At 36.9% G+C, this 11,913-nt stretch overlaps 1 protein-coding gene across 1 annotated transcript; it reads right to left on the bottom strand.

Moving 5' to 3' along the window:
• Positions 1-248: 248 nt before the first annotated feature.
• Positions 249-8,317, bottom strand: LOC109170946 (pleiotropic drug resistance protein 1-like). Its single transcript, XM_019320079.1, has 22 exons — positions 8,043-8,317; positions 7,838-7,958; positions 7,659-7,747; positions 7,352-7,436; positions 7,121-7,280; positions 6,939-7,015; positions 6,778-6,831; positions 6,576-6,666; positions 6,183-6,484; positions 5,823-6,104; positions 5,410-5,726; positions 5,085-5,245; positions 4,882-4,985; positions 4,647-4,803; positions 4,464-4,553; positions 3,889-4,385; positions 3,363-3,653; positions 3,050-3,267; positions 2,736-2,966; positions 1,683-1,854; positions 1,330-1,584; positions 249-595 (listed from the first exon to the last, which is right to left on the bottom strand). The coding sequence occupies exons 1-22, from the start codon at positions 8,291-8,293 to the stop codon at positions 335-337; spliced, it is 4,266 nt and encodes a 1,421-aa protein (XP_019175624.1). The 5' UTR covers positions 8,294-8,317; the 3' UTR covers positions 249-334.
• Positions 8,318-11,913: the final 3,596 nt, after the last annotated feature.

Raw genomic sequence — 11,913 nt, forward strand, 5'->3', positions numbered from 1 at the left:
TACCTATGCTATTGATTTGCTTCTAAATGATTCAATAAAACATTTATAAAAATGTCACTATATTTTTATTTGAATATAAATAAATCTCATACATCTATTCTTTTACTATGTAAGAATGAGAATGACAAAATTTTCTTTATAGCCAAGTGTGTAGGTAATTAATTACATACAAGACAGGACTATTCTAGATTTTTTTCCAAAGAAAATAAAGATTCAACACCCTACTCTAAATATAAAAAAAAAAAAAATTTCTATAATATACATTTTTTTTCCTTGGCAACAAACAAAAAATTCTTTTTCTTTTTCTGATCTCCTATTTTTGAAGCTGTAAAGTCTATCGTTTTTGAAAGTTAAAAACCTTAATTGAGAATGCAAAAATGAAGGCAAAGAGAAGAGACAATCCAACGAGAATAACACCAACAAATCCCACAAAATCTTGATCAAAATCAAAGTATGTCTTTATGAATTCTTCAACTGTTTGGTCAGTGTCCACAAGCTTGTCCTTAACGTCTCCGAACTGGGAAGCAACCATTCCATACAACGTCCAAGAAATTGGACAGATGTAATAGTACCATCTCCACCACACCGGAATTCTCTGAAAAAAAAAAAAAAAAAAACTATTAGATGAACTAATATCTTTGTCTGTGAAAGGTGAAATTTTCTCGCTCCATAACTCTTTCACACCCTGACTTGATAGAATAGTGCAACAATAAATCACATTGACTCAATGACTCATTAGATGGTAGCACCAGTGTCTGGTATTCACAAAGAGCCCACTACATTGGGTGTAACTCCCACAGTGGGACCGTCAAGACTCATGTCTTTCTTCACAATCTACCACTAGAAATCAATTGAACTGTCCATGGAGCGAAACTTATTTCTTTGATTTACGCCCCGCTATCCAAAGGCACGTATTTTGAGTGAAGCTTATATTGTAACATTAAGGGCAATCACAGTAGTGATTTTTGCTTTTTTTTGGATAGGTTTTTGAGGTGATAGTGCTTATGTGGAGGAAGGAGAGAGTGGAAAGAGAATAAAATGAGTGTTGCAAGAAGCATTGATTTTTATCAAATTTAGTGGGGCCCACCGCAAAAAGGAAGCTGTCTCCCTTGCACGCACCAGTAGCGCCCAGCTGGGCGTGTACACATCACACACCAGGCTGGGCGTATGCACACCACGTGGACGCATTAAACATATATATTTTTTTTAAAATTAAGTTATTTATAGCTAACTAGCTCAAACTAAGAACATCAATAGACAACTATCAAAGTCAACTTCATCTGTCCAACCGACTCAACAATAATCAAACTAACCATGATGATAACTTACCGTCTTTGGTACGATGAATCCGGAGAAAAGGTTCCAAATTGCGTAGAATGCCGATGAAACAATGCCGGCGATGTTGTGGTTGGGAGTCACGGCCACCGTCATCATGCCATACAGTGTGAAGTACAGCAATGTGAAGTACATGAAGAAGAGATACCATAGAAATTTGGTCACTGTCCACTCAAATCCGATCATTGCGTATACTATCACGCCATAGATGATTGTTTGCACCAATAGGTATGGCAGTTCAATCACAACCTGTATTGTATAGTATAAGTTTAAATCTTGAACCTTGAATAATGAAGTTGGATCGAAATTTAATTGGATTAGTTTGGGTTTTGGGTGGGATGGGGTACCTGGGCAATTGCATAAGGCAGAGCAGAGTACATTCCAGCTGCTCTTTCCCTATAAAACACAGTTCTTTCAACACTCACTACTGGCTGAACTGATGATCCATTTTGTACACCAAGAAACAGAATGGCAGCATACATGGAACCCATTGCATTGAATACATCTTGCTGCTTTCTTCTGCAAAAAAAAAAAAAAAAAAAAGGATTCAGGATATATCAGACACTAATATACAGGGCAGGATCACATGAAAACTACTCATGTGAGAGTTGATTTGGACAATCAGTTATCAGCGAAGGCACAATAAGGCATTACAGATGCACAATCGTAATTGCAGAAATGTGTGTTTTAAAATGCACGATTAGTTATTCGCAAATGCACAATCAGACATTATAGATGCACAATCATAATTACAAAAATGTGTGTTTCTAGATGCACAATTAGTTGTCCGTGAATGGGCAATTAAACATTACAGAAATGTGTGTTTCTAGATGCATAATCAGTTATCCTCAAATACACAATCAGGCATTACAGATGCACAATTATAATTACAGAAATGTGTGTTTCCAGATGCACAAATAGTTATCCGTGAATGTACAATCGGTATTACAGATGTACAATCGTAATTACAGAAATGTGTGTTTCTAGATGCACAATCAGTTATCTACGAATGAACAATCAAGCATTACAGAAATGTGTGTTTCTAGATGCACAATCAGGCATTACAGATGCACAATCGTAATTACAAAAATGTGTGTTTCTAGATGCACAATCAATTATCCGCAAATGAACAATCAAGCATTACAGAAATATGTGTTTCTAGATGCACAATCAGTTATCCACGAATGAACAATCATGCATTATCGAAATGTGTGTTTCTAGATACACAATCAGACATTACAGATGCACAATCGTAATTATAAAAATGTGTGCTTCCATATGCAAAATCAGTTATGCGTGAATGCACAATCAGACATAACAAGATGCCCAATAGGTAATTCGCAGTTCTCACGAATAGTTCTCATTTGATCCTAATCGTATATATGTGCATATATGCATACCTTCTTGAGCCCAGATCCCAGAATATTGTTCCAAACATAAGAGCAATGAATGTTGTGAACATTAGTCTGACTGCTGTGTATGGAGGGTTTCTCCAGTATGACCAATGTTGTTTCCAGAGGCAGGCCAGGCACTGTGTGTAGAAAGACTGAGAATACTTTGTGGGGAAGTGGAGATCTTTTGAACCCAGGGCCGGTTTACTCATCAATTCCTTGATTAATGCCTTGTTTCTCCTGAATTGTTTTCCAATCAAGTTTCAGTGGTGAATGCTATGAACTTTGGGGTTTTAATTTCCCAGAATGTTTTTTGGTCATACCTGAAAAGTTCCGAGTTTCTGTACACTTGAGCAAAATCAGTGGCAATGAGAGTTTCTTGTGCTGCAGAAGTGACCTCTAGCATCCATGTTGCAGGGTTGTAGCCATCTTTAATTCTCGGGACACCGGGAATTGCCTCGAAGTGCTCGATAAGCTGTGACGAATGGCGGCCTATTGGACCGACGTATATCTCTTGCCCACCGCGTTTCAGCAGCAGAAGCTGCAGTTTTATGTTAGCAGCATATAGGGTGAGTAAGTGTCTGTTCTGAAACTATTTGAGTTGATAACTATGTTGCATAGTTCTGAGTTACTGACCTCATCGAATGCATCGAAGATGTCTATGCTTGGTTGATGGATGGTGCAGACGACAGTCCGGCCTGTGTCCACCGTGTTCCTAACTGTCCTCATCACGATTGCAGCAGCCCGAGCATCGAGCCCTGAGGTTGGCTCGTCCATGAAGATTATGGACGGGTTTGCCACGAGCTCTACAGCCACCGTGAGCCTCTTGCGCTGCTCGGTTGACAGGCCGTTCACTCCGGGCAATCCGACGAGTGCTCCTCTCAATGGTGTTAGCTCCACAAGCTCCATCACCTCTTCAACAAACATCTGCAACACACACACACCTTCCCATTTTAGAAAAAAAAAAAAATCTCGCTAGAGTAATGGCTGTGATACCATGTGAGAGTTAGAACTGAATGTGTTTATTCATCATCTAACAAAGTGAATAAATAGAGAACAATCCACAGAAGAAGAAGGAAACTAGTTACACAAGACAAAATGACTAGGCAAAAGACTAACTAACACAAACTAAGTCTCAAGGTTTCTGCAGTGAAATTTTTACCTTTCTAGCTTCTGTGTCGACTTCTGGGGGCAACCGAAGCCAGGCTGAGTACTGCAGGGATTCGAGTACTGTAACGTGAGGCGAATGGATGTCGGTCTGCTCACAGTATCCTGCTATCCGAGCGAAGGTTTCTTGCTTCTTAGGATAGCCAGATATGCTGATGTCTCCTTCAATGTATCCGCCTGTTTTTCGACCAGCCAGGACGTCCATGAGAGTGGTTTTACCTGCACCGCTTACGCCCATTAGGGCCGTGAGAACCCCGGGCCTAAAGGCACCACTCACACCTTTCAAAAGCTCAAGCCTGTCTTCTGTAAACCCCTGAGCTTTCATTTCCTGAGGCATATCCACAGCATATTTGATTTCGTCGAAGGTTATCGAATGGGGTTCAAACGGAAGAACCATTCCTCTTCTCCTCTTCGGATTAGCCTCGTTTATGCTGCCTACTCTCGATGATATTGACCGTGATGACGCACTTTTCAGGACATCATTTCGCCTCTCTGAATATCAGATCAACAGCAATTCTTAACTATAAGCCAATGCAGAATGAGACTATACAAGTTTTAGGCTCAGCTTACCAGAAATGGATTCAATAGGCTCCCTTCGTTTGCTGGCATTCCTCTCGGCTAACGTTTCTTCAGATAGAACAGCCTGAGGCTTACCAAAAGCTGCATCCAAAACACCATTCGATCAACAATCCTCCCTTGAAAAAACTCGATCGAAAGAAAAAAAAAAGTGTATGCAGGTAAACGAAAGCTTACGGTTGAGGTAAGTAAGAGCCACTGTGAATAGGAAATTGAACAGAATCACATATCCAATAAGAGCTCCAACTCCAATCCAATACCATCGCGCTTCAGGGAAGATAGCTCGAGATTTTAAAACCGTTACACCTAACGGCTCACTGGAACCCGAAGGAATCTGCAAAATACAAGTTCACATAAGCCCTTTCCCACAAGTCGAAATCGAAATCTCAGTACTTAGAGTTCTTGAACTTACATGTCTCCAACTCTTGCCAAGATACTCATTCACAGCAATAGCATTCTGTGCATACATCATAGGAGAGAACCAGTAACCCCACACCCACCATTTTTTCACATCATCTGAACAGATAAATAGCTTATTTATTATCAGAATATCAGCTCAAGAAAGTAGGAAATTAAAGAATAGTATGCAAACGGATTCAAGGCGGGTCTATTTACTGCGTGATAGAACGAATCCACCCATCACGAGAACTGTCAGCAACGCAAACGATCCAAAGGTGTTGGCAACTATAATGTTCCGTCCCAGTGCTGCAATGAACCGAAACAATGCTGATGCCATCTGGTTTACACATATCAGAAGGAACAGTTGCTTGAAAAACCTGCAATCAATTCGAGAGAGTTGATATTGTGCTTATTATGCTCTTTTATTTAATACGTATAACAAAAGTATTTAATTTCTACTTATAATAGGTTTCTTGATATTGTGCTTATTATGCTCTTTTAAGAATGGAATGGGAATTGGAGTTGATAAGCATCTTTTTACCTTCCAAAATCTGGATCAAATCCGATAACATAGTAAGTCATGCACACCCAAATTGCAACTTCTACTAGAGTGATTGGGATTTTGAGGATCCAGGTAGGCAAAGCGTAAGCCCACGAAGGGAAGAACAAGAAATCTCTTTGCTTGTAAAAGACAGGAAGTTTCAAGATACTGAGGAACAACTCCGAGTATCCATTGTACATTGTTGTGATCACCGCGAAAAACAAAGCACCCATGAAGATGGTACCATCTGTTGCAGAATCCCGTTTCATTTTCGTTCGCAGAAACAGTGTCATTGATATGAATGCCATTAGTGTCAACTGGAAAAAAAAAAAAAAAAAAAAAACAGAAAAAGTTAGATTACTATTCTATCTTTTGCACTGGGGAATTATCTCTGATTCTCTGATAATGCTTACTTGCATCATCTTGAATATATAGACGAAAGAGTTCCTCTTCATTAGAAGGAACTCTCTCGAAATGCAAGCTTTCAAGAGTTCCTTCTTGTTAACACCATACTTCTTTGTAGTCAAGGCTGCAGGGTGGCTTTTGGCTTTGTCGAAAGGAACAGCAAGCTCGTCGCCTAGCTTTCGACCAACGTGGAAGCACTGAAATGCTTCGGAGAATTCTCGGGCAGTGATGAACTTGTACTGCTCGTGTCTACGTGCCCAGTACTGTTCTTGGTCTTTCCTAGATGTTACCTGGAAGAACAACCTGTTAGAAACCTTAAAAGACAAAAACTTTAGGTACTATAAAGCTGCTAGGAATCCTAGGATTACTTCTTGCAGGAAATCAGCTACTCCTTTCCTCTCGGGGCATTTGAACCCCATGTGTTCGAAGAATTCGACTACATTCTCTCGAGGGCCTTGGTACACAATCTGTCCATCAGACAGAAGAATTATGTCGTCGAACAAGTCATAAGTCTCGGGTGCAGGCTGCAGCAGTGAGATCACAGCTGTTCCCTCGAGAATGTGGATGGATTGCCTTATAGAGTTCACTATCTGGAAAGTCGTCGAGCTGTCTAAACCCGTCGATATCTCATCCATAAACAGCACCCTCGTTGGTCCAACCATCATCTCTCCTGCATTGCAGGTGATCATATTGTTAGCATAATATATAAAATAATAAATGTGCAGTCTCGCTATCAGTATTTAGTTTGCTTTCCTTGTTACCTGTTGTGACCCGTTTTTTCTGTCCCCCCGAAATCCCTCTGATCATTTCATCTCCAACAAGGATATCAGCACAGCCCTCGAGCCCGAGAATCTGCAAAACTTAAACAATCAGACAGTACTAAATGCTTCTTCTTCTGCTGCAATCTTTTTTCCATTTTTGGTTCCCAATTAAATTGCAGTTTTTGCTGTGATGAATCCTTACCTTGAGAACATAATCTGTCACGACGCTCGCTTCTTCTCCCTCGATCGAAGCTGCCTGTATACCATAACCCATCAGTCTTGCACATCTTCACAACATAGAAGAAAGTAAACTCAAAAACTGCATTTTTTTTTTTGTTTTTTTGCAGTTAAAGATATCTACACCTTCATGAAAATATCAATGTCTGGATCTGGCTTAATGTTTAGCTCTTTCTCCCGCCTCGACAATTCAGCCAACATCTCTGCATTTCACCCGTGCCAAGAGAAAACAAGGAAAAAGGTTAAGAACACACGAAAATTCTGCTCAGATTAATCATATCAGCCTGCAAATTAAAATTCTCACTGACCATAACGCGGTCCAATGCCTTGACATCTTGCTGAAAATGCTAGAGTTTCTCTTACGGTCAGTTCGCCTATATGGAGATCATATTGGCTTATATAGGCCGAGGTTCTCTGTGGTACAAACTCTGTCATTTCGTGCCCATTGTATGTTACCTTCCCAGAAACCTGAGACCTTAGATAATTAGCATAAATCCATGAATGGTTTAATCTGTCTTGTCTTGTGTTTTTCTTTTTACCTTTAGATCTGAACCCAATTTTCCAGCCAAGGCTAACAACAACGTCGTCTTCCCCGAACTAGGCGGACCTAAAAGCAGTGTCATTCTGCAAAAAAAAAAAGATTTTCTTGATTCAGAAACTGTAACATTTTTGCAGGCCAATGAATGTGAGCAAACCATGTGCTCCATCTCAATTAAAAGTCTAAGCTGATAGTTGGGATACCAAATTGAAGCATGTGCTCCATCTCAACTAAAAGCTGAGCTTAAGCTGATAGATAGATTGTACATTTGTGTTTATATATTATATACTCAATATGAGTTTGTCTACCTTCCAGGCTTGATTATTCCACTGACTTCATGGAGGATTGGCAATGGTTTCTTTCTATTTGGTAGAATATGAATAGAATTCAAGAATCCCTTCAAGAATCATGGAAAAACAAGTGAATCAAGAGAGATTAAGATTACCCAGAAACTCAAAAAAAGTTGATTTCAATCATCAATTATTACCTCTAGCATATTTACTGTGAAGTTGAAAATTGTGGGAAGTGCTCTACTACCAACATAAGCTTCTGCATCTACATTCAAGTGCTCGAACCGGACTTCAATGGTGGGAAGATCAATATCCACTCTGCAACATTGTCAAATTAAAATTTCTGTTTTTACAACGTTAAAAACATAAGAAAGAAAGAATCCATTTGTGAAACTGGATCACCTGTCAATCCTCTGCTTGAGCTTCAACAAGAACTTCTCATTATCTTCTTCTGCAACTCTCACAAGTCTCTCCAACAGATTCTTCTTCTCAACCAACCCGAGCCCCTTCACGTCCACCTCTTTACACTGCCCTTCCTCTTCTGTCAAAATGCCTCTCCGAACTCTAAGATACGTCGGAAGCTTCTCAATGGCCGCCCATTTCAGCGCCTCTTCTTCGTTCTCACCTTCTCCCCGGGACGAGAAGACTTCCATGCCGCTGTTTCTCCACACGTTCGAGCTGCCGCCTCTGAACATGTCACCCCCCTCCATTATTTCTTCTGTTTAGTTGTGTTGTATGTATATGTTAAAAGACAGTTTTTTTTTTTTTGGAGGGGGCTTTGATTCTTGAAATGTTGTTCTGGCAATGCACATTACACATGTGTATATATATATATAGAATGCATGAGATTTAAAATGGAGATCGAGAGTCAACTTCAAGATTCTGTTGTATCGGTTGACGTAAGGCTTGATGCAAACCTTAAACTAATGTCACCGTCCCCTTGACCATATTCACATCATTCACTTAGGATCTTCCCTCCACTCCTCAATTATACCTATTAAAATATACACAAATGTATATATATTGCCTTGTAATTTTAGCTAGTAAAGGGCTCCGCCCATTCAGACAGTTAGTGCGGCATACACCATACACTGTTCAGAAAGAGAGCCAATAACACCTACTGAGCCTCGAACTCACAACCTCCCATATAAGAGTTCAACCCAGGTGTCATCTGTGCACAAGGTGCTTGACAAGTTGTCCATATTTAATCGGCTTAAACCAAAAAACACTAAATAGACCGTTTCTATAAAAATGAAATTTTCAACCCACGATAATGTTCTTCTTCTCCCTAAAAGTTGAATTCTCAACCCCAAGGCCCCACTCTGACTCGACAAAGCATTTGGAAGGATACAAATCACGGTGACTCAATAGCTCAATAGACAAATCTAAATATTAGTACACACAAGGAATCTACCTAAGAGATTATGTTTTTTTATTATTATTATTATTATTATTATTTTTTACCTAAGAGATTATGTTGTATACCTAGTTTGGGTTGTTCTTTTGCCGTACGCTGGCAACTAAGATGTTGCAGAAGCAAAATGCAGAGGGAGGTACGATAGTTTGTGTGAGGATTCTACAACTAACGACAATCTTAACTTTACCAAACATGATTTGGATGTCAACATAGAAAATATAAATAAAATTCATAGCCATTTTTGTGCCTCATTAAGAAAATTTACTTACTCACACCATGACTTGAAAGAATGGTGGAGTGGTCTTTCAGTGGCTCATTAGGTGAGAGAACTGTGTCCTCAAAGAGTCCATCACATTGGGTGAAACTCTTACACTGCAAAATTCTACAGAGTATTTTATAAGCTATAGCTCCTACTACATAACATGATCTGATATCCAGTTTAAGCGTTTACTACTATATCAAAATGTATAGTGAATATGTCATATATACTTGTATAACACTCAACGCTATGTTTTGATAGTACTAAAAATGTCCGTAAAATAAATACTCCGTAAGCAATATCAATTAACTGCGTTAATTATTATTATTATCAAAATTTATATTATTTACTAACATTTTAAATCTTAAAATACAAAGACATTATAAAAAATTTGGTAATTATAGCGAATTTTTATTTGAATCCCATTTGGTTTGGGAAAGCTAATAGTTAGAATTAAAACATAATAATGTTTAGTACGGAATTACGGATTTCTAACACGTTAATCCTTGATTAATAATAATTGAAATTTATTAGTTTATCCTAACAACAACTTGCCGATGAAACTCATTATTTTATTAAATTATAAAGATTATTTATTGAAGATAACAAGGTTATTTTCCTTTCATGGCATGGAAAAAATAAAATATTCACCAACAAAAATAAAAAATAAAAAATAAAAAAAAAAACTGCTCAGTGGGGGAGAGGAATAAATTTTGGTGTTCTAAGATTTTTAGTGGCAATTAATGTCTGCAAGTTGGCCATTAATTTTCTTAAATATTTTAATTTTGTCAGTTCGTCTGTACATTAAAAAAAAAATTGTAAGTTAAGAAACGTTATTATGCCAATAGTATTTGGTATAATTATGTAGAATAAATAATAAATAATATTAATCAATATAATGATGTATGAATATATTGTTGAGCATATAATATATAAATATAAATGTGTAATTTAACTATCAATTTAGATTTTTAGTTGAAATAAAACACATGCTTTAGTTTGAAATTAGAGCTAACTCCATGTCACTAATGGACTATGGTCCACATCTATGAGGGGACCACACAATTTTAAACTTGACTACATAAGTTTATTTCATTTAGGTACATCTTCAAATAGTAATGACCCTATTTGGTAACATAGTTAGTTTATCAGTCAATTTTAATTTATTTGACCACTATTAGTTGTTTGACTAAGCTAAACAATCAATATGAGTACGTGTTAAATTAATTAGCATTTTGCAACAACTATTGCTCCAAAATGTTAAAATTCAAAAAGTTGTTTTCAACCAGCTTTTTGAGAAAGTAGTTTTGCATGTAATCTATTATCAGCTAAAAGTTAATTTACCAAATGCTTTTCTAAAATCAACTAATGCTATCAAATAATCGAACTCACTAACTCAATCAGCTAATAGGCTAACAACTATTTACCAAATACTTCAATATATGTTTCGATGTAAAAAGAAAAATAAAAAATTAATATTTTATTTAAAAATTGCCATATTAAGGAAAGTAAAAAAGAAATGGTGTTTGGTTTACGCGTTCGGATTAGTTGGGATTTGTAGTGTGGTTATGTGGAGATAACCATATCTGTTGTAATTAATGCGTATGTAGTACTATTGGATTGGATAGAGCTATGGGGTTGTATTATACAATAGAATAGCTGTAAATCACATGCTAGGTATCTTCCTATGTTGCACCCATTTAATAACATGTCCTAACTATTTTTACAATATTAAATTCAGCAAAATCCGTTTGTGTCTGTTGTATTAGGTTTTTTTTTTTTTTTTTTTTTTTTTTTTTTTTTTTTTTTAATAAAAAAAAATTTGATTATGGGGTGTTTGGTAAATAGCTGTTAACCGATTGGGTTAGTAGGTTTAACTAGTTGATAATATTAACTGATTGTAGAAAAGTGTTTGGTAAATAATTAACTATTAGTTGATAACTGACTACATGCAAAATGACTTTCTCAAAAAACTGCTTTGAATTTTAACATTTTGAAGCAATAAATTGTAGAACCTCTCTCTTGATTGGATCACATGCCTAAGATCATTTTTGTACTATACCGACTGTTACGATCCTGGACCTCATATTTGCAATTTATATGAATTTTTGTTTTAATAATTTATGGAAAAAAAAAACAATTTTCAATCTATAAATGCATGCACTATGCATGAAAATATATATGTCCAACAAATTGCCTCACTCAAAAAAAATACTCCGTATTTGACTAAAATTTTAGCTAATATGTATAAAATAATTAGTAGTATACATTATAACAGTAAGTAAATAACGTAGTAATTGGTTATATTATGCGTTTATTTTGTTGTTTTGTTTTTGGTCATGTTCACCTGGGAATCTGTTGATGAGTTTTCGAAAATACTATGTTAATTAGGTTGTTTATTGGCCACTTTCAGCCGTATTTAGTTTTTTAGAAAATTGGATTTTAATCAAAGTCAAATCTCTATCTTGTAGTATAGAGAATGGGTTGTCCGTTGGGTTTGCAGATGAGTGTTCATGCATATGATAACATGCATCAATGGTGGAGTAAATAAAGGACATAATTTTTTAATTACGTAAAAATGTGAATGAAAATAAATT

Source organism: Ipomoea nil, unplaced genomic scaffold, assembly GCF_001879475.1.
Source record: "Ipomoea nil cultivar Tokyo-kokei standard unplaced genomic scaffold, Asagao_1.1 scaffold3384, whole genome shotgun sequence".
Classification (NCBI taxonomy): Eukaryota; Viridiplantae; Streptophyta; class Magnoliopsida; order Solanales; family Convolvulaceae; genus Ipomoea; species Ipomoea nil.